This window comes from Erpetoichthys calabaricus, chromosome 1 (assembly GCF_900747795.2).
Source record: "Erpetoichthys calabaricus chromosome 1, fErpCal1.3, whole genome shotgun sequence".
Lineage (NCBI taxonomy): Eukaryota > Metazoa > Chordata > Cladistia > Polypteriformes > Polypteridae > Erpetoichthys > Erpetoichthys calabaricus.
The window spans coordinates 335,882,662-335,907,018 of NC_041394.2; the positions used below are offsets into that span (position 1 = coordinate 335,882,662).

Genomic DNA, 24,357 nt, shown 5'->3' on the forward strand with positions numbered 1-24,357 from the left:
GTGTACTAAAAAGTTAAAAAAATTATATATTTTTAGTCTTGGGTTTGTTTTAGTATAATTTTGTAATCAATATTATAACACTTCCTTTAATATTTCTATTCATTACTAGCGCTATCTATTGTTGAAATCTTGAACTATTCCTCATATGAAAATTTAATTTCTTAATTAACATGGATTAATTGATCAATTAGTGAAACTGATGTCCTTACATTGATGGATTGAAGGCCAGAAGTCCACATGACTGTCATCATCAAATTCTTCCATGTGAACCCTGAATACCATGAGGACGGATTGAGGTCATTTATGTTAGGTGGAATGCCTAGGGGGGGCTGGGCGGTCTCGTAGCCTGGAACCCCTGCAGATTTTATTTTTTCTACAGCCGTCTGGAGTTTTTTTTTTGTTTGTTTTTTCTGTCCTCCCTGGCCATCAGAGATTACTTTTATTCTACAGTATGTTAATTAGTGTTCCCTAATTTTAATTATTTAGTTTGTCTTTTTTCTCTTTCTTCATCATGTAAAGCACTTTGAGCTACATTGTTTGTATGAAAATGTGCTATATAAATAAATGTTGTTGTTGTTGTAACCGATCGACATTTTTGGAGTTACAGTGATCCCCCTGCGTATTGCAGAAGTTACGTTCCAGACCCACCTGCGATTGGTGAAAATCCACGATATAGAAAGACCAAATAAATAAACATTTGTTTTATAGTTAAGCCTTAAAATACCTCTCCCACACGCTTTAAACACATGTAAACTTATTAAAACACACCTTGTAAACACATATGATATGTGAATGTCGGGCTAAGGATATGAGTAACATCTCTGTATTATAAAACATTTTAACATCATGCAAGACAAGGCAGTGAGACAGAAGGACAGCTGCTGTACAGGCTTTTAAATGATTGACGTGCAAAGTGACAAGCAGAATAAGCATCTTGGCAGAAGCAGCACAAGGGCAGCACAAAGTCCACTTCTCCTTAGCGTGCATTCAGCTCCCCCTCTTCATAACGTGAAGTGGCAGGAGCTTAGCGTGCCTCCTTGAGCAAAGTCCATTCTGCTTAGAGTGTGTTCAGCTAACCCCCTTCACAAAGCGAGCGGCAGAGACGCGAAGTGGCAAAAGGACAGCTGCTGTACAGGCTTTTAAGTGATTGACGCTAAGTGTGACAAGCACAACACACATCTGGCCAGCAGCAGCAGCAAGACATCAGCTGAACCGATCACATCTCTTTAGAGTGCGTTCAGACCTCCCCCTTCACAACGCGAGCAGCGTTCTAAGTGCCACGAGAAAGAGATTTAACCAGGAAATAAAGGACAAATATTGTTTTTACAAAAGTTTTAAAGTAAAAATGAAAATAATGCATATGTAACAATTCCCATGAAAATAACAATCTCTTTAAATTGTTTATCCGGTAAACCAAACCCAAGGGTGGGCAAGCGAAGTGAGCAGGGGGGCAGAGCCCCCTAGTAATAATAATAGTATTAATAAATCCGCGATGTAGCGGGGGCGCAATAACTGAACCGCGATATAGCGGGGGATCACTGTAATTCATTTGACTTCATCGTTTGTCGGTGCTAGGATTGCCCGTCTACTCATTTCTTCTGTTGATAACCCTTTGTGATGAAATTCTTTAATAAGATTTGGACATAATATGTCTTCTTTAATCGGGAACTTAAAGTGAGGAAAACGTAAAAATGTATAAGAGCTGAGTGTGCAGGAACTGTGTCTGACAAAAGCATTCACACCAATGAGAGGTGAGAGGACTATAGTTCTTGTTTGAAAATGGACATTGGAACCCTCAATAATGACTACATGCGCCATGATTCTAACTGGTTTGAATGCCATCATCACTGAATGACTTGAGAGCACATTATGAACAAAAATGTATGTAAGTATGAAACTGTAAAAAATAACAAACCTTGTACAATCATAGATTAAGACACATGGTGCTTAGTTATGATATATTGGCCAAGATAATGCAGTCTGTACTACGGCTCACAGAGCTGTTTACAAAAGGTGAGCTTTTACATACAAGCTGACCTGTGCTGTTGACACAATCGTCAGAACATACCTAATAAATGAGATTTTCAGTGGAATAAATGAGGGCACAAGCCTTTCTTTCAAAATTTCAGCTAGGCTGTACTCTAACTCACAAATAGTTTGCAAGTATCAGTGCCCATGTAGAGTGTGGTGCAACCACATTTTTAAATCTTTGTAGTCTCCAAACATTGGCTATTTCATCGTGTTTGCCCGTGCTTTCGTTTATTTCTTCTTTCCTCGCATTCACAATTCTCACAATTGGCTGAACTCCATACTTGTCTCTTGGTTCCTTTTTACACTTGCTGCAACCTCGGAAGAGCATAAAATAACACTCCACAGGTCTATACTATCGATCCCCAATCTGCCATGGTCTTGTAAAAAAAGTAACTGGCCCTTCATATCCCATTAGGGGGTTAACCACAGGCGTCAGTTGATGTGACAGGCACAACTTCAAATCCTTTTGTTGATTTTGCTGATGACACTTATTAGTTTACTATTTATTATAAGGGTTTAGTTTTCTTTACAAAATAGCCAAAAATGGCCTAAAACTGAGGGGTTTGGGGTCCAGAGAGCCAAAAATAGGGTAGAACCCATAAAAGGCTCAATGTCTTGCATAACTAGACATCAAGACGAGTTGAACGGTAGATCATAGGTGGGGGGTTTTCTTGTAGCGGTGAGTCAGGAGGTGTCGGACCAGGAAAAAAAAAAAACAAATAAACTGGTAATTTCAAAGCGTTCATAAATATTGAATTGGCATTAAAGAGCTGCCATTTTTAAAGAGTGTGTTTATTTCTTATTATGTACGTGTGTGTGTGTGTGTATATATATATATATATATATATATATATATATATATATATATCTCCTCTTTAATAAAATCCCTGTGTGCGTCTATGTGTCCGTGTGTGTGTGTCTTCTGGTGAAGTGCGCATGCGCGGGGCACGGTGCGACGCTTCAAAGGCCGCCTGACGCGTCACACAAGACAGAGAGGGCGGGACCTATAAAATATTGCGTGGCTGATCCAATCGGATTTTGGTAAATGAGGTAAGACCTAAAACATAACGCACGAAAAATCCAATCGGGTTCTGAGACGTAGAGACCAGCTTCCCCAAAGAGGTGGGATTAGTGTTTGTTGTTCATTCTGAGGATGTCACATTTGCAATTAACAAACTTGGCCCGGTAAAGTGTAAAGTGTTTTCCTAAATATACGAATTTTCATGATATTACAATAGGATGACTTTTTAAAGTAGATTTATTTTTGCACACATAAAATCAGTTGCTGGGGAGACACCATACATACAATAATCAGCTGCACACCAGCACAGATTAAAATGCTTGCTGGAGAGACATATTACTGTGAGAGAAAATTAAAGGCACACAATACAGTGACGCATATTACAGCCACATACAAGCCAGTATTACTGAAACAGAAAATAGACGGTCCTTTGCCATTTAATATAGACTGTTCCTACTAATGCTTATGCAGTACTATTCTAGCGCCTGTTATTGTAACGGGCTTAATGTCTAGTGTATATATTATATATATTCACGGCATTTGTAGTCTGAATCACAATCTGATTGTATGGGTGGTTACCTACCAGGTAACGCTTGTGGTTGGTCAGCAAGTCGGCTAACATCCGTCACGATGCCCTCAGTTGTGAGAAGCAGATCATAGAATGGTTGAAATAGTTTACTGTCAAATAATGCAAAGAGTACGCGACACGTGTTTCGCCCTAATTCTGGGCTCACCACCCATACAATCAGATTGTGATTCAGACTACGAATGCCGTGAATGTAATTATCCCGATCTACATGCTGTCAAATAAACAAACCACACGCCGTGGCGAAACGTTAGGGGCTTCGCCGTTACAACGAATATCTTTACAACAAAATTTTCATTACAATGAAGTATTTTTATTGTCCCCACAGCTTCCCCATATGACACAGGTCTATAGAAATCTCGTCACAATGAAATACATTCAGCAGATACTTTCATTACAACAAAGTGACCTTTAAATTCCTGAATGAATCATCCACAGAGCAGTTAATTCTATGGTTGCAGCTCAGTTGTGCACAACGATCCCCAAACAGAAACACTATAAAAAATTTCTTTCTTCGAACTTTGCTCGTACTGCTTGTTTTTTTGCTGTTTTTGTTTTTGGTGGTTTTCAGTGATACTTTTTCCTTATTGCTCATCGACATTTGAAAAACATCCATTGGAATTTAACTCATTGTCACCCTCCTATAGAAATGGCAGACACGAAAAAACGATAACAGTTCATATTAGTTTATAGTTCATAAAAGTTTACATTTTTGCAGCTCTCGATTGCGGCAAAAATAAAAAAGATGTTGCCAGTGAATTTGGAATTTCGCCATCAACATTGTCAGCTTTCTTGAAAGACTGAGCAAAAAAAGAAGAAAAATCTCGGATTGCAAACATATGCGAACTGCTGCATTTGAAGACGCTGAAAAAGCTGTTTTTATGTGGTTCAGTGATGCTTGTTCAAGAAACATTCCTATTAATGCGGCACTGATTCAAGAAAATGTGAGGTTTGTAAACTCTCTTGGGACCTCCGCCAACAGGACAACACGCCGAAGAGCGTCTCTGAAGTGCGATCACAGCGTCTGTGGAAGTCTGTTTATATGTTGCCAGAGCAACAGCAGGCTCACAGCTCTGCTGCATCTCTCCACCAAAACAAACAGAAAAGATCTCAATGGGTAATGCAAGGAACATTGTAAATGCAGGGAACAGTATTACTTGACCACTAAACTGGCCACGGCCCTGTCTGACTGCTGTGTCTGTGTATAGCAGAGTGGCAGATCACATAACAATAAATAACCGTGCTGTTCCTGTTTCAAGCTGAATAAAGCTGGTTTTGCTAAAGTGCTGAGTCTCAGCCTCAAGCCTCATGTTTTGGGGTGTAAGACACGGACTTATAGCGCGACCATGATCTTTTAGGATTCGCTTCTGTGAAACTTCACTGCAGCACTGTGATCCTGCTGTTGCCCTGCCCCGGCAACGGACAAACAATCTTCCACAGATGCGGCAATCATTCTTCGGGACGCATTTCAGTGTGTCGCCCCATTGGGTGGGTAGGGGGAGGGGTCCCACAAGAGTTCAGAAACCTCACAATATGAAGAAGAAGAAAAGTATAATTCGGCTTCTGATTGATAACTGTGCTGCCCACAACATGCTTCCACATTTAGATAATGTTTGCGTTGAATTCCTCCAACCCAATTGCACAGAAGTGCTTCAGCCATTGGGTTTGGGCGTCATTCACACCCTGAAAGTGTATTGTCGCAAGGAAATGCTGAGAAAAATTCTCATCAGCATAACTTGTAGGCAGGAGGAGATTAAAATTAATGCAAATGAATCTATTGAAATGATTTCAAACTCCTGGACACAACTTAAAGAAAGCACTATAGTGACAAATACAGAATCTCATTACTATGAAATTTTCATTACAACAAAATACTTTTTAGGTCCCTGGCAGTTTGTTTTAATGGAATTTTACCTGTGTGTGTGTGTGTTTGTGTGTGTGTGTGTGTATATATATATATATATATATATATATATATATATATATATATATATACTGTATATATAGAGGGCTTGCCCCTTGTTCACTTCGCTCATCAACTGAACTCCCCCCAAAAGCTCCTGTGATATTTGCACCAGCCTTTTCGCATCTTTGTTGCTAGCGTATGTGGATTTAATTTTCAGCAAACAACAAATCTTTTAATTCTCACGGATACACCTCTTCATTGAGAAGAAGCACTACTTTTCCCTGATCTACAAGTCACCTATGCCCATATATTCAATCTCTTTTTGGTGTTCCGTTATTTCACCGAGTAATAATTTTTCTTTGTTAGCGCTAATACGATCTTTACTATCATTTTTTGAGACTTTCAAATTTTAATACTTTCATAATCTATAACCTGCTCTGCATGGGTATTGCGCCAATGTTTTTGAACCTCTTTATGACGTTCTACTTTGTCATCTACTCTTTGTCTTTTATTTCTGGTCTGGTCTTGAAAGTATCTCTCTGTAAAAGTCACATTTCGTACCAGGATTTTTTTTTATTATACTAAAAAGATATATACTAGCTGTGTAAGCCGGTGCTGTAAAAAGCATGAGGTCCTAACTATTGAAATCGTCAGAAAAAAAATTGAAATGTCAGGTAATTGAAAGTTTCTTCGAAGGTTTCCTTTTGCCAAGGTGCTCGCCTCACTTCTGTATTAGCCGCTAAGTGAGCAACTCTTTCTTCGGAGGTTTCGTTTTACTGACGTGCTGGTCTCACTTGCGTATCCTTGGAGGTGGAGCCCTTACCCCGACTCCATCTCTCACTTCTGGGCCGGACAGACAGACACACACACACACACACACACTTCCACGTGTAGACGTTTATATATACAATAATCGCATATCTTCCAGGTATTAGGCAATTCTAAATATTTTTTTTCTTCCATTTACTAATACCTTCCATGTTTTTGTGGTATGACATGGTGACACTCTCCGACGCTGCCAGTTGGAGTTTTTGTTTTCTCTCCAGCTCTGTCTCCAGCTGACTATAGCACGTATCATTAGTTTTACTATCATAATCATCAAAGGCATACAAAGTATTTGATTTAAACTGAAACATATTTTGATAATCTGTTTTACGTGTTCTGTCATTTTATCTTTGTAATTGTCATGCTTTTAAAAAAGTACGTTGAGATACACGTTTATGAGAAAATGTACTATAGAAATACATCTTGTTGTCATCACTAAACTTCCCATGGGCTCACCACCTATGGGAGGGGCCAAGGAAGTCCGGTGCAGTGTGAGTTGGGTGGTGGCCGAAGGCGGGGACCTTGGCGGTCCGATCCTCGGCTACAGAAGCTGGCTCTTGGGACGTGGAATGTCACCTCTCTGAAGGGGAAGGAGCCTGAGCTTGTGCGTGTCAGGTTGAAAGGTTCCGGCTAGATATAGTTGGACTCTGGAACCAATCTCCTTGAGAGGGGCTGGACTCTGTACCACTCTGGAGTTGCCCCCGGTGAGAGGCGCTGAGCGGGTGTGGGTATACTTATTGCCCCCCGACTTGGAGCCTATACATTGGGGTTTACCCCGGTGGACGAGAGGGTAGCCTCCCTTCGCCTTCGGGTGGGGGGACGAGTCCTAACTGTTGTTTGTGCGTATGCACCTAACAGCAGTTCGGAGTACCCACCCTTTTTGGAGTCCCTGGAGGGGGTGCTAGAGGGCATACCTTCTGGGGACTCCCTCGTACTGCTGGGAGACTTCAATGCTCACGTGGGCAATGACAGTGAAACCTGGAAGGGCGTGGTTGGGAGAAATGGCCCCCCGATCTGAACCCGAGTGGTATTTTGTTATTGGACTTCTGTGCTCATCACGGATTGTCCATAACAAACACCATGTTCAAGCATAGGGGTGTTCATATGTGCACTGGGCACCAGGACACCCTAGTTCTCAGTTCAATGATCGACTTTGTGGTTGTGTCGTCGGACTTGCGGCCACATGTCTTGGACACTCGGGTGAAGAGAGGGGCGGAGCTGTCAACTGATCACCACCTGGTGGTGAGTTGGCTTCGATGGTGGGGGAGGATGCCGGTCAGGCCTGGTAGGCCCAAACGTGTTGTGAGGGTCTACTGGGAACGTCTGGCAGAGCCCCCTGTCAGAAGTAGCTTCAACTCCCATCTCCGGCAGAATCTTCGACCATGTCCCGAGGGAGATGGGGGACATTGAGTCCGAATGGGCCATGTTCCGTGCTTCTATTGTTGAGGCGGCTGACCGGAGCTGTGGCCATAAGGTGGTCGGTGCCTGTCGTGGCGGCAATCCCCGAACCTGTTGGTGGACACCAGCGGTGAGGGATGCTGTCAAGCTGAAGAAGGAGTCCTACCAGTCCCTTTTGTCCTGTGGGACTCTGGAGGCAGCTAATAGGTACTGGCAGGTCAAGCGGAATGCGGCTTTGGTGGTTGCTGAGGCAAAAACTCGGGCGTGGGAGGAGTTTGGGTAGGCCATGGAGAACGACTTTCGGACGGCTTCGAGGAGATTCTGGTCCACCGTCCAGCGTCCCAGGAGGGGGAAGCAGTGCAGTGTCAACACTGCATATGGTGGGGATGGTGCGCTGCTGACCTCGACTCGGGACGTTGTGGGTCGGTGGGGGGAGTACTTCGAAGACCTCCTCAATCCCACTAACATGCCTTCCAGTGAGGAAGCAGAGCCTGGGGACTCGGAGGTGGGCTCCCCCATCTCTGGGACTGAGGTCACCGAGGTGGTCAAAAAACTCCTTGGTGGCAGGGCCCCGGGGGTGGATGAGATACGTCCGGAGTTCCTCAAGGCTCTGGATGTTGTAGGGCTGTCTTGGCTGACACGTCTCTGCAACATCGCATGGACATCAGGGACAGTGCCTCTGGATTGGCAGACTGGGGTGGTGGTCCCCCTCTTTAAGAAAGGGGACCGGAGGGTGTGTTCCAACTACAGAGGGATCACACTCCTCAACCTCCCTGGAAAAGTCTATTCGGGGGTTCTGGAGAGGAGGGTCCGTCGAATAGTCGAACCTCGGATTCAGGAAGAACAGTGTGGTTTTCATCCTGGTCGCGGAACAGTGGACCAGCTCTACACCCTTAGCAGAGTCCTGGAGGGTGCATGGGAGTTCGCCCAACCAGTCTACATGTGTTTTGTGGACTTGGAAAAGGCATTCTACCGTGTCCCTCGGGGAATCCTGTGGGGGGTGCTCCGGGAGTATGGGGTACCGGACCCCCTGATAAGGGCTGTTCAGTCCCTGTACGATCGGTGTCAGAGCTTGGTCCGCATTGCCGGCAGTAAGTCGAACCCGTTTCCAGTGAGAGTTGGACTCCGCCAGGGCTGCCCTTTGTCACCGATTCTGTTCATAACTTTTATGGACAGAATTTCTAGGCGCAGCCAGGGCGTTGAGGGGGTCCGGTTTGGTGGGCTCAGGATTGGGTCACTGCTTTTTGCAGATGATGTTGTCCTGTTTGCTTCATCAGGCCGTGATCTTCAGCTCTCTCTGGATCGGTTCGCAGCTGAGTGTGAAGCGGCTGGGATGAGAATCAGCACCTCCAAATCCGAAACCATGGCCCTCAGCCGGAAAAGGGTGGAGTGCTCTCTCAGGGTTGGTAGCGAGATCCTGCCTCAAGTGGAGGAGTTCAAGTATCTCGGGGTCTTGTTCACGAGTGAGGGAAGAATGGCGCGTGAGATCGACAGGCGGATCGGTGCGGCGTCCGCAGTGATGTGGGCTCTGCATCGGTCTGTCGTGGTGAAAAAGGAGCTGAGCCGTAAGGCAAAGCTCTCAATTTACCAGTCGATCTATGTTCCTACCCTCACCTATGGTCATGAGCTATGGGTAGTGACCGAAAGAACGAGATCGCGAATACAAGCGGCTGAAATGAGTTTCCTCCGCAGGGTGTCTGGGCTCTCCCTTAAAGATAGGGTGAGAAGCTCAGTCATCCGGGAGGGGCTCAGAGTAGAGCCGCTGCTCCTCCGCATCGAGAGGAGTCAGATGAGCTGGCTCAAGCATCTGATTACGATGCCTCCTGGACGCCTCCCTGGTGAGGTGTTCCAGGCACGTCCAACCGGAGGAGGCCCCGAGGAAATCCCAGGACACGCTGGAGGGACTATGTCTCCCGGCTGGCCTGGGAACGCCTCGGGATTCTCCCGGAAGAGCTAGAAGAAGTGGTCGGGGAGAGGGAAGTCTGGGCATCTCTGCTCAAGCTGCTGTCCCCGCGACCCGACCTCGGATAAGCGGAAGAAAATGGATGGATGGATGGATGGATGGATGTCATCACTAAGGAGTAATCACTGAGAAGATCGTTCCTCCACCACACTATGCGACTCTTCAATTCCACCCGGGGGATTGGTAAACGTTAACATTATACAAAGTTACTGTCTGTTATACCTGCATTTTTATCACTCTTTAATTTAATATTGTTTTTTATCAGTATGCTGCTGCTGCTGGAGTATGTGAATTTCCCCTTGGGGATTAATAAAGTATCTATCTATCTATCATATTGTAACGGCGCTGACAGGTGTATCAGTCTGGGGATGACGGCATCAGTGATATGAGTCATATACACTATGATCTGCCACTCCATCGTGCGAATGAGAAGCTTCAGTGCCACACACGGGGAGCCCAGAAAAAGGACGAGACTGCCACTGTCACATGGACCGCGAGTGTAATGTGCTCAAAGCGAGTGGTCCTTCTAAGAACAGAAAGCTACTTAAGAGAGCAATTAAATAAGCAAGAAATCACCATTAAGCGTTTTCTTTCTTTTTCCTAATAGCATGTCGTTTATTCCACTATCATTCTAAACTTTTCACATATAGGTTTTGTTTTGTGGCTTATATTTCTTCTACACGTTTCTTTTTGCTCCTGTCAGTGCTCAGTTAAAAAAAAAAACACTGAACAGAAGAGCGGAGGATGGTGACGTCATCAAGAGCGACGTAAACAGGCGGCGAGACGGTTCGCTTCTCCCGAGAAGGGAAGTAGAGACGCTGATCTCTGTTAGACTGTGTCTCTATGAAAGAGAGGAAAGGGTAAGTAATTTAATTTTCAGCAGAATATGCCAAATGAATGACATCGTAGCACCAGAAACGTCGAGCGGTTCGAACTTAATCGTGCCCCCCTCCCCCCGTCCTCTCTCGTGGTTATGGCTGACTTCATGACTCCTACTTTTATCTCCGAGATCTTGCTCTGGGTATCCAGTGCATGTTTTCTGCACGTGCCTCTGGTGTTTGACCTCGGGGTGCTGATGCCCTCTTTTTATAAACGATACGGCCTGCTGGGGTTCCTGTTGTCTTAATCTATCGGCGTCTTCCTCATTTGGGGAGGGTGCCAAGCTGCGGCGAGACGCGGCGGTGTTCGCTGTTGACTCCATACTGATGTCGAGTGCGGTGTGTTCCACTTGCCCGCTCCGCTCGATTTTTTCAGAGCCCGCGTCGTACTTCACGTTCGTTGTCAACTCCCAAGTTCAAGCCGAAAGCGCTCAGAGCCCAATGCTGTCAATGCTCGGCTGTATCCAGTGGTCACTGACAGAGCGGAGTATTGAAACCAGTGCGGAATGGAGGGTATCCTGCGTACAACTTTACATTGATTTTTGTTTGTTTGTGCAGGACGAACATGTAATGATTAACGTTGAGTCAACCATACAGGGGAAGGTTACAAACTGGAACGGGGGCAGACGCTGCAGTGCCTCCAGAGCATGGATGCTAAACCCCGATGCTGGAGGGCTGCAGGTTGCTTTTCCACTTGGATGGGACTTCCTATGAGACATTGCTGCCATCTACTGCATACATAGATTTGTGCGATTTCCTCGAATTCTTTCTATTGTATTTTTTGTTCCTTTTTATAAATCGTTTTACTTTACTGTACCTTTAAAATATTACATTTTTAATAAAATATATTAGCCACAATTATCCTTATAATATTCCCTGATGTACTAAAAATTTTTTTTTTTTTGGTAACCAAACCTGTGTCTTAGGTTTAAGACTGAGCGTCAGAAACTTTCACAATAATACAGAATGAAGTGCCGGTAAGTTTTCTTTTTTTCCCCTAAGCTGCAGGCGGTCCCCATCCATTTAAACACCGATTTAACCCAAAATGTCCCAGTCAAAGTTCCTTAATCGTCATTCTCTCTATCCTTGAATAATTTGTAAAGTGAACTACACCCTTGACCAATTAGATTTAAATGATGCACAGTGGAAATAGAAGGTATTCCGACCCCTTCACTTTCTGCACACTTGTTTGTGTTGTTAATTTAATTTTAAATGGATACATTTGCCATTTTTGCCAATCAATCTACACTCAATAACCCATAATGCCAAAGTGAAAAACTTGTTTTAATTTTGTTTTGCATATTTATTAAAAATTTAAACCTGTCAGTGTTGCTCTTTCCCTTTCATTTATAATTATCCTTTTCATCACATTCTTAATTTTGCTTTTAACCCTAAAGAAAAATTCAAAATCTACTTGTTTTTTTTTTCTCAGTGCCGTTCTTGCCCATTTGCCAGCTCTCTCATTACCTAGTAATCCTTTGTGTCCTGGAATCCATATTCGTTTCACTAGTATGCTATTCATATAAAATCCGGTTAACCGGTTTTCTTTCAAAAATGAAATCCTTTCTCTTACCTGCTTTCCCAGATAGAATCCAGTGCCATCAATGTCAATAAAGAATTTGGTTTTAAAAAGCAACCTTTTGGAACTTTATTTCCACTATCCATTCAAGCACCAAAGCACCGGCCAGCATTTCAGCTGAGAACATTTATATCGCATTCAAAACTCTGACAGCAATATATATATATATATATATATATATATATATATATATATATATATATATATATATATATATATATATATATAAACTGCTGATGCCACTCTGGACCTTTTGATCCATTTGTGTGAGGTGTGATCAAAAGGACGGTGAATGTTGATGGAGAGCACCATCCAAGAGCAATGCAAAACAATTAAATGCCGGTTCTGACAGTTCCATCTTGTGACAAGTTTGAAGTTGTTTGATACTGTCAGTCGTTTGTCAGCCACTGTTGAGTTCAAGTTTGTCGTTAATAATGGATATCGAGCAACATATTAACACGAAATTTTGTTTCAAATTGCAAAAAGCTCAGGAAACCCATCAGATGCTAAAATCGGTTTATGGTGACACTGCACCAAGGGGTTTGACCAATCTCCTAATGGATCTGACTCGGTTGAAGACGAGAAAAGATCAGGACGTCCTTGAACATCAATAACCGAGGAAAATGTTGAAACGGTTTCATTTTTCATCATGACAATGCTCCTTATTACACATCCCTTCTAGTACGACAATTTCTGTCAAATAAAAACATTACGCTGTGTCCACATCCACCTTTTTTGCCGGATCTGGCACTGTGGGACTTCTGTCTGTTCCCTAAATCGAAAATGACCATGAAAGGCAAACAATTTCAATCCATTCAGGACATCCGTGCAACCATTACAGTCCAACTAAAGACACTCTCGAAAGAAAACTTCCAGAACTGCTCCACAAAGTGTCAGGAGCATTGGGATAAGTGCATTTGAAGGGGAGGAGAGTATTTTGAGGGTGACTAGTAGTTGTAAATCTCTTACTGCAATAAACGTTTCTTTTTTTAAAAGCATTCACCGTATTTTTTGATCACACCTTGTATATACAGTATGTGTATTAAATCTTTTATAGATATTCTTGTCATTTTGAACCCCACTTGATCCAACCCAGGGTCGCAGGGGGTGCTGGAGCCTATCCCAGGTAGCACAGGGCACAAGGCAGTAACAAATGCTGGACAGTCCATTGCAAGGCAATCTCACACATATACGGTGCCTTCCACTATTATTGGCACCCCTTGTAAAAATTAGTAAGTCAGGTTAGAAAAACATCCCTGTTTGCTGAAGAACCGTCATCTTGCACTGAAAAAATGAGAAACATCTGACTTTTACATGAAGCAAGTTCATTCAAAGAAAAGCAAAGCCCGCATCAAGAAATAAATATTGTTAACAAAAACACATGTGCCACAATTGTTGGCCGCCCTGCATTGAATGCCTTGTACAACCTCCCTTTGCCAATATAACAGCACATAGTCTTCTCTTGTAACCTTTGATAAGGCTGGAGTATACAGGGCAAGGCATCTGAGCCCACCATTCTTCTTTCCATAATCTCTCCAAATCATCCAGGGGGTCCCTGGCCTTCTCCTGTGTCTTCTGCGATTCAACTCACTCCACAAGTTTTCATTAGGTTTCAGGTCAGGGGTCAGGAGATGGCAGAACTTTGATTTGTTGGTCAGTTAACCATTGCAGGCTTGATTTGGGCACATGGTTTGTATCATTATCCTGCTGGAAGATCTAATGATGTCCCAGTTTTAGTTTCCTGGCAGAGGCAGCCAGGTTTTGATTAAAAATCTCCTGGTAACTCATGGAATCCATAACACCACATACCCTAACAATGTTTCCAGGGCCTTTGGATGAAAAAACAGCCCCACAACATCACAGAACCTCCACCATATTTCACAGAAGGGACAAGGTGCTTTTCATTATAGCCATCCTTCTGTTTCACATCAAACCCACTTTGAGTGTTTATTGCCAAAAAGTTCAATTTGTGATTCATCCGCCAATAGAATACGGTTCCAGTCAAAGCTGTAGTAACATTTTACAAACGCCAGGCGCTTGTGGATAACTGATAGAAGAGGCTTCTTCCTGGCACGTCTTCCTAATAATCTATAGGCATGGAGATGCCGTCTGGTGGTGGTTCTGGAGACTTGATAACCCCAGGATTTTACTTTTTCTTTCTTCTTTTTATTCCTCAACAGTGATCCCTGGAGATGATGTTACCTCTCTTACCATCCTTCTCACTGTACGTGGAGGTCAAATAAACTTGGGTCCTCTTCCACGCAGGTTTGTCACAGTTCCAATTGGTGATCACCTTTTTATTATTGCCCTAACTGTAGAATGGACATTTTCAGGGTAATGTTTCCTGAGTTATGAAGGGCAGCACGTCTCCCTCATTTGGACTGAGTGTTCTCTTTTGTTTGCGATGATGATGGCTAAGGACAATTGGTTCTGTGTCTCCTCACAGTTGTATCCCAGTTCATCAGGAAGTCATTGATTTCAGCTGAAAAGTTCCTGTACACTCCACTCAGCAAGGTCCAATTTAAATGTGAAACCTGCTTCAGTTCCATTGGTTCACATTCATTTCCAAGGGTGCCAACAATTGTGGCACATGTGTTTTTGTTAACAATATTTTTTTTTCTTGATGAGGGCTTTGCTTTTCTGTGAATTAACTCATTTCAAGTAAAAGTCAGATGTTTCTAATTTTTTCAGTGCAAGATGACAGTTCTTCAGCAAACAGGGATGTTTTTCTAACCCGACTTACTAATTTTTACAAGGGGTGCCAATAACAGTGGAGGGTACTGTACATACACACCCCCCTAAAAAAAACACATACTAGGGCCAGTTTAGCGTCTACAGTAAATCTAACCTGCTTGTCTTTGGACGGTGGGAGGAAACCCAGGCAGACACGGGGAGATCATGCAGAATCCACACAGGCAGGACCTGCGATGTGAAGCCTGGTCTTCTTACTGTGAGGCTGCAGCGCTACCACTGAGCCACAGTGCCTCCCTATACATATTCAGAAATGTACAGTCATATGAAAAAGTTTGAGAACCCCTCTTAATTCTTTGGATTTTTGTTTATCATTGGCTGAGCTTTCAAAATAGCAACTTCCTTTTAATATCTGACATGCCTTATGGACACAGTAGTATTTCAGCAGTGACATTACGTTTATTGGATTAACAGAAAATATGCAATATGCATCATAACAAAATTAGACAGGTGCATAAATTTGGGCACCTCAACAGAGATATGACATCAATACTTAGTTGAGCCTCCTTTTGCAAATATAACAGCATCTAGACGCCTCCTATAGCCCTTGATGAGTGTCTGGATTCTGGATGGAGGTATTTTTGACCACTCTTCCCTACAAAATCTCTCCAGTTCAGTTCAATTTGATGGCTGCTGAGCATGGACAGCCTGCTTCAAATCATCCCATAGATTTTCAATGATATTCAAGTCAGGGGACTGTGACGGCCATTCCAGAACATTGTACGTCTCCCCCTGCATGAATTCCTTTGTAGATTTCGAACTATGTTTTGGGTCATTGTCTTGTTATAATATCCAACCCCTGTGTATCTTCAACTTTGTGACTGATGCTTGAGCATTATCTTGAAGAATTTGTTGATATTGGGTTGAATTCAGCCAACCCTCGACTTTACCAAGGGCCTCAGTCCCTGAACTAGCCACACAGCCCCACAGCATGATGGAACCTCCACCAAATTTGACAGTAGGAGGTAGGTGTTTTTCTTGGAATGTGGTGTTGTTCTTCCGCCATGCAAAGCGCTTTTTGTTATGACCAGATAACTCAATTTTTGTCTCATCAGTCCAAAGCACTTTGTTCCCAAATAATCTGGCTTGTCTAAATGAGCATTTGCATACAATAGGTGACTGTTTGTGGCGTGAGTGCAGAAAGGGCTTCTTTCTCATCACCCTGCCATACAGATGTTCTTTGTGCAAATTGCACTGAATTGTAGAACGAAGTACAGATACACCATCTGCAGTAAGATGTTCTTGCAGGTCTTTGGAGGTGATCTGTGGGTTGTCTGTAAACATTCTCACAATCCTGCACATATGCCGCTCCTGTATTTTTCTTGGCCTGCCAGACCTGCTGGGTTTAACAGCAACTGTGCCTGTGGCCTTCCATTTCCTGATTCCATTCCTTACAGTTGAAACTGACAGTTTAAACCTCTGAGAGAGCTTAAAGTAGCCTTCCCCTAAACCATGAGACTGAACAATCTTTGTTTTCAGATCTTTTGAGAGTTGCTTTGAGGATCCCATGCTGTCACTCTTCAGAGGAGAGTCAAAGGGAAGCACAACTTGCAACTGACCACCTTAAATACCTTTATATCTCATGACTGGACACACCTGTCTATGAAGTTCAAGGCGTAACGAGCTCATCCAACCAATTTGGTGTTACAAGTAATCAGCATTGAGCAGTTACATGCATTCAAATCAGCAAAATTACAAGGGTGCCCAAATTTTTGCACAGTCAGTTTTTCACATTTGATTTCATACAACTAAATACTGCTTCACTAAAAATCTTTGTTCGGAAACCACACCACTACTCAGATGTTCCTAGGAAATGAAAGACATACCACTGTTATCTTTTTTGTTGAAAGTAGAGTCAACTATTTTGCAGGCTGAGAGGGGTTCCCAAACTTTTTCATATGACTGTACATAGCAGTACCATTAGTGTTCACATCATTTTGACTCACCCTGTATACATTTTCAGTATAAACATTCTCTCAGCTCCTCATGATTGCACAGATGTACATCTCTTTAGGTTGATTCTAATATTGCATTTCCCTAATTCTCTCCTTAATGTGTAGCTTTCACTTAAATTTGTCATCAAATATCCACCCCCTTATCATTCACATAAATGTAAAGTCATTCTTCCGTCCTACTGGTGAATTACATAGAAACAAAGATTTACTTTTTAAATTTTTTCTTAACAAGACGCAAACAGCCGTGGTTTTCGATGGAGATGATTTAAAGCAGACTGGTTAGCCCACATTTTAGTTTTCTAGACTGTTCTTTGCTCTGCCGTAAGGAGGATTTTTATTTCCTTTGCAAATTACCCCATCATCTGCAAATGGCAACAAGTCTATTATCTGATACCACTGTAGGGAAACCAATTATTGTTATATTAATTGAAACTGGCACCATATTAAGGGGTGTCGATTTCTATTGACAGTTCTGTTGAGGTTTCTTTGCCTACCGGTACTTTAAAAGTCCTGTTAGTTCAAAACCAAATTTATACATTTTAATTAAGAAACCATCAATCCACAACATGTTGTATGCTTTACCTAAATCCTAATTAAACACAACCACCATTGCCTTCTTACTTAAAGCTTTCTTTATTTCTGATTCCAATCTTTAAATATGATCATTTGTACTTACCGTATATACTTGAATATAAGCCGAGTCTTTCAGCACCCAAAATGTGCTGAAAACGTCACCCTCGGCTTATATTCGAGTTGGGTCCCGCTGCCCCTGGCAACCTGCACGTGCTCAGTCTTTCCCTGTGCAGCGAGCGCGAGAGAGAGCGCGTGCGCCCATGAGAGAGAGAGAGACACACACACACGCACGCGTTCGAGAGAGACACACGAGAGAGACACACACACACACACAAGAGAGATACCATATTGTTTTTGTTGACCCTCTTCTTGAAATAAATACTCAAAAACATTTAACCTACTGATGCCTCAATTAATATACGGTAATTTTATTGATATTTATTTTGATTATTGAAACTTACCAGTAGCTGCTGCATTTCCCACCCTAGGCTTATACTTGACTCAATAAGTTTTTCCAGTCTTTGTAGGTAAAATTAGGTACCTCGGCTTATATTCGAGTATATGCGGTATATATTTTTTTAAAAACTGTAAACGGAGACCTTTTTGTCCTAAAGAAACCCTACAGCCTTACATTGATTGTTTCCATCAATGCACTAAATTTGATAAAAGTGTAATAGGTCTTGTCTAGAGGTTTACTCACTTTGGCAGTGACATTCACGTCTCTGGTGACTCTTCCTATGAAGTCAGTAGATGGATTGGGAGAGCACGGGGAGGGGGTCATGAGGTCGCTGAAAAGGGGTGTGTGACGCTCCTGATATCACAAAAGGACGAAGGTCCAAGTCTTTAGATTCCTGGTGCTTCCTGTCTTGCTATATGGTTGTTTTTCATTTAACAGATTAGTCTACATGTCATTAAATTACACAGTAGTATCTGTTGTAATCATTTGTTCAACTGAAGTTGGTGTTCCGTTCCATGACTTCTAATCAGAGGAGACATCAGACTTGATGACTGCAGTTGCTGATATCATTGCCTATGTATATCCGGTTACATGAGAAGAAATTGCAGGGCATATGACAAATTATGTGACTCTGTGACAGTTTTCCAGCACAGATTTACATTTCCAATGTATTGTGAGCTTGACAGCAGATCTACTGTGTGTAAGAACCTGTGCTGTATGAATGCTTTCCACGTGCAGCGAGTTCAACAGCAATTATGCTGTCTGTTAGGCTTTTTCTCTGAATTTACTGTCTTAATCTACTTTATTTATTTATCTGGTTTAGTACAATGCTATATACTGTATACCCTGCTGTTCTTTCTTAAACTCTGTGAAGTGCCTTGAGCATGGAAAAGGCGCTATATAAATAAAATGTATTATTATTATTAATTAGGGTTGCGGACAAGCCTACACCTCTGCACTAAGTGCAGGGCAAGCCTCTCCTGCATTGCACACGGGAACCGCTGTCGCTACGCAACCTCACCTCCCAACAACCCAACCCCGCCACACAAAGACGTAAATATATTTTTTTGGAGTGAGTTGCAGAGTGGTTGGACTACTTTCACCATCCCAAGCTGTGTTTTCCTCTACAGTTGTTTCCTGTTCTTTCTACAGTGCAGTATTGCCGCGAAAAAAGCCATAAACAAGGGTGGAGGATATTTGCAGTTTCTGCTAACAATTGTTAGTTAGGTTCTAAGGAAAAATCTGTGAACGACTGAGGCCGCGAATCCTGAACCGCATCTTTGTGGGGGTCTACTGTATTTGCATTAAAGTCTCTACAGATATTGGACTAATGATCAAAAATGTTCTGTGATTTTCGGTGCACTTCTCACTTTACTCTGTTCTTTCAACAGACAACAAGAATGCTGCCATTTGTAGTAACAGTTATACAAAATGGAGTAGGTGGGCCCAGATTTGGGATATACGTGTGAAGAGAAAGTCCAAGAACTGATGTGTAGTGATGAGGTAGAGACAAATCTCACACTGCGCAGGAGCCTTTCTTCTGTATTTACCATGGAGGAAAGAAGTGTGGACATTAAGGAAGAGGACTATGAGTTGGGATCTGTACACCTTCAGCGGGAGAGTCATGGCATTAAAGAGGAGGATTGTGAAAGGGTGGCTAAGATTAAACAAGAATCTGATTCAGTGTTTGGACATGCTGACATGCAAGAAAATGAAACAGTAAGTAGTTACACAGAAGACTTGAAATCGGAGCCTGTGGCCCCATCTTTAAGTCTCAATGAGAAGGTACCTGGAATAATGTTAATGTCAAGTGGACATGGGCCCCCCCAGCATCATACTGTCCATTCAAAGTCCAAATCTTTGGAATGTGACACAAAAAGGACTGTAAGAGCAGCAGGATCTAGTCATTCTGAAGAAGGTAAGTGATCAAAAATAAAAATTCAGCCTAATGCAATTTCCCTAATGGGTTCTGCTTTTCTTTTTCACGAGCCAGGAAATGCAGGCTTGTTTTGATCTAAGAAATTAAATGTCGTTCTGTAGTTACACATTTTGAACTAAACAACTCATTTATCCCAGACAACTTCATTGCCTTTTACCCCTTTAACATCACTAACAGTATTCAAGATGACATGTAGAACATTTGTAACAGCTGGCAAAGGGTGGTACATTTTTTACAACATTTATAACGGAATTTTTTGGTTTGCACTTTAAACCATTAGGTTTCTCTGAGGAGCTTTTTTGACATGCTCTAAATGCTTATCAGATGTGACAAAGGCACTCTTCCTTCATTAATGCAATCCCATCTGGCAGATTTGGCTCTGAAATGTCTCGTCTCACATTTCAGTCAGGTGTTGCTAATATTTTTTTTTTCTCTTTATTCTTGCAATAAGGAGACTAGGGTTTGCATCCTGAGTGCTCCCCGCATGGAGATTACATTTAGAACATTAGAGCAATCTCGACGAGAACAGGACATTCAGCCCAACAAAGCTCACCAGTCCTATCCATTTAATTCTTCAGAAATAACAGCAAGTTGACTTTTGAAAGTGCCTAAAGTCCTATTGTCTACCACTCTACTTGGTTGCTTACTCCAACTGTCTGTGGTTCTCTCCGTGAAGAAAAAATTCCTAATGTTTGTGCAAAATTTACCCTTAACAAGTTTCTAACTGTGTCCCCATGTTCTTGATGAACTCATTTTAAAATAACAGTCTTGATCCACTGGACTAATTCCCTTCATAATTTAAACACCAGTCAGGTCACCTCTTAATCTTCTTTTGCTTAAACTGTAAAGGCTCAGCTCTTTTAATCTTTCTTCATAACTCCTCATCTGTAGCCCTGGAATCAGCCTAGTTGCTCTTGTCTGGACCTTTTCTAGTGCTGCCATGTCCTTTTTGCAGCCTGGAGACCAAAGCAGCACACAGAACTCCAGATGAAGCCTCACCAGTGTGTTACAAAGGTCGAGCAGAACCTCCTGTGACTTGTACTCCACACATCAAGGCGCTATATAACCTGACATTCTGTTAGCCTTCTTAATGGCTTCTGAACACTGTCTGGAAGTTGATAGCTTAGAGTCCACTGTGACTCCTAAATCCTTCTCATAAGTTGTACTCTCGATTTTCTGACCTCCCATTGTGTATTCAAACCTAACATTTTAACTTCCTATGTGTAATACTTTACATTTACTGACATTAAATTTCATCTGTCACAAATGTTAGTGAATGACAGAATCTGATGATGAGGAAGAGGTCCAGACTTCTTTGAATTTCATTCCTGGAGTGTCTGCGTCTTTTGCCTCTTTCATTTCCATTACAACGGTTGGATCAGAGAGGCTAAAAGTTGAAGGCAAAGGCCCAGATAGAGAAGCAGCAGAGCAATTGAATTTGCTGTACAACAGAACAGTAAGATGCTGGCCTGCTCCACTTCTTGTACCTGTTTTTGTACATTTATCTGTAGCACTCAATACAAAATGCCACATTGATTCTCATCAATGCAAAGAAGATGCTTCATAACTCAAGAAAGGGAATTCATTGAAACCCCTATCTTGAGGAAACCATTTTTTGATATTTGTGTACATCTCTTTGCCATCATTCTTACCTAAACAGTATTGTGATATTACATTTTATCATCTTTGAAATGATATTGCTGTTATTATATATTACTAGTCATTTAGCCCATTACAATAACGGGCGCTAGAACAGTAGTGCATAAACATTAGTAGGAACAGTCTATATTAAATGGCAAGGGACTTTGACCTCATTCTTTTTGTTGGTCGTATTTTTCTTTCTTTCAGCCTTTCTTTTGTTGATGTTTACTTGCTGAGCTGACTGTTCTTCATGGGCTGCCGCCGTGTATTGTGTGTCTTTAATTTTCTGTGACAGTAATACTGTCTTGTACGGCTCTATTCAATAAGAGCGCGCACAAAAAGGCGAGCGTCAAAAGGGCGACCTCAATTGAGCGCGGTGAATAAAGGCGTTTGTAGATAATTTAGTTCAAATGGCTCTGGAATATGTGAAGAGCAACAAAGATGCAGATCTTTATTTACGCGCGCCTTTATTCGCTGCACCCAATTGAGGTCGCCCTTTTGAGGCTCACCTTTTTGTGCGCGCCCTTATTGAAGGATACCGTCTTGTATGTCCGCTGGCTTGTACGTCCGTAATATACCTTTAATTTTCTCTGGCGGTAATACAGGCGTGCGTGTCGGTAATATGCCTTTAATCTCCTCTGACAGTAATACTGGCTTGTATGTGGCTGTAATATGCGTCACTGTATTGTGTACCTTTAATTTTCTCTCACAGTAATACTGGTTTGTATTTCCATAAAACGCCTCTAACTTTCACTGACAGTAATATCGCGCATCGCACCGTGCCCCGCGCATGCACACTTCACCAGAAGACACCCACACACGGACACCTGGACGCACACAGGGATTTTATATATATATATAGATATCGCATGTCTCAAATATGTGCACACATGGTCACACCTGGGTAATGGTGAGCGGTGGTGTTCTCCATGTTGGAGAAAGTCAAGAGCATCGACTCAAGGTCAGTGGATAACAAGGTGTAAGAAACAATTAAAGGAGTTGACTCAAATGTATCCAGTGCTTCTCTAATACACATCTCCTAATTTTTGCTCTCCTCTTTCTACAGACAAAAATGAACACTGCCATTTTCAGCACCTGTTGTACAATATGCAGGAAGTGGGCCTAGCTGTCCAGGAGCCTCTAGATGTGGGGTATAAACGTGAAGATATGTGTAATGACAAAAAAGAGTGGCATCCCATACTGCACAGGGCCCCTCCTTCCATGTCTATGACAGAGAGAAGTGGTGTAGCCATTAGGGAAGAGGCCTGCGAATGGCAATCTGTGCACCTTCATCAGGGCAGCCATAACGTTAAAAAGGAGGATTGTGAATGGGTGGCTGTAAGGATTAAAGAAGAATCTGATTCAGTGTTTGGATACACAGACAGGCTCAAAAACGAAAGCAGGTTTATGAAAGACTTTAAATTGGAGCCTGTACCCCAGTCCTGTCTCAACGAATTAGACCTCAAGCCTGGTGGGCACTGCTACCTGCAGCATTATTCTTACCACCTGGACAAGTCTGCAAAAGCATCAGGCTCAAGTCATTCAGAAGGAGGTAAGTGATGAAGTAACCAAAATTAAAAAATCAACACGAGGCTCAAGGCCATTGTGATATAAGCAAGGAAATTTTTATCTTAAGAATTGTGTTTAAAAATTATATGTAAGCATTTAGGTACATGTTTTAAACTGAACTCGTCATTTATCCCAGCCAACTTCATGGCCTGTTAGTCCATTAAACTCACTGACATTATTCAAGATGAGCATACGTGTAATGTTTGAACGAGTAGCTGGTTTTTGCAACTTTGATAACTATATTTTTAAATTTTCAATACGCAACTTTAGTTTACATGGTAAGTCATGAGATACCACATATGAATAAGGAGATTTTGTTACTGAGAAATATTATTAACTGTAATGACTATAAGTATTTAACTCACAATACCAAGGACTGTATTTTGTATTAATCATGCTGCAAAGAGCTATATGATTTATTACTGCTATATGATTTGTTCCTCATTTATGGAGCAAAAGAATTAAGCTTGGGCGGCACGGTGGCGCAGTGGTAGCGCTGCTGCCTCGCAGTTAGGAGACCCGGGTTCGCTTCCCGGGTCCACCCTGCGTGGAGTTTGCATGTTCTCCCCATGTCTGTGTGGGTTTCCTCCAGGCACTCCGGTTTCCTCCCACAGTCCAAAGACATGCAGGTTAGGTGGATTGACGATTCTAAATTGACCCTAGTGTGTGCTTGGTGTGTGAGTGTGTTTGTGTGTGTCCTGCGGTGGGTTGGCACCCTGCCCGGGATTGGTTCCTGCCTTGTGCCCTGTGTTGGCTGAGATTGGCTCCAGCAGACCCCCGTGACCCTGTGTTCAGATTCAACGGGTTGGAAAATGGATGGATGGAAGAATTAAGCTTGTGCACAGAATTATGGTACTAACTTGCATGCTTTTATAAGAAACTGCTGACCTCTTGATACTAACAGAACACCCTGTGATATTAAGAAATCAGCTGTTACTGGTTTCTGAACTCATGCTGAAACTATTTTGAGCGTATTGCTTAAGACTGTGAGTGTGCTGATAACTCTTTTATCTGTAAGAAACACTGTGCGCTCCTGCACATTCCAGTCCAGGGTGTGACCGCCAAGCTATAACAATCTATGTATGATCTCAAACTGAACTGCCATATTTCCTCTTTTGTTTAATAAACAAGCTGGGTATAAAAAGAGGGAAATTCCCTGCTTACGGGAGGCTGTCTGTAGCTAACTGAGCTGACAGCTGCTGCGGCCTCCTGCTCACCAAGAATAAAGAAATTGCTTTACTTTTATTTGGTGTTCCTACCTTTTGCCTTCAAACCAGCATCAATT

The 24,357-nt window shown here is 42.4% G+C and overlaps 1 protein-coding gene across 1 annotated transcript in view; it reads left to right on the plus strand.

Annotated features, from left to right (window-relative positions):
* LOC114666244 (zinc finger protein 729-like) overlaps positions 1 to 24,357 on the plus strand; it is a 72,567-nt gene that overhangs the window by 24,348 nt on the left and 23,862 nt on the right. Inside the window, exons 4-5 of the mRNA XM_051933190.1 lie at positions 19,364 to 19,841; positions 22,570 to 23,055. Of these exons, the coding sequence (XP_051789150.1) occupies positions 19,364 to 19,841; positions 22,570 to 23,055 (964 nt within the window). The remainder of the gene's footprint in view (positions 1 to 19,363; positions 19,842 to 22,569; positions 23,056 to 24,357) is intronic.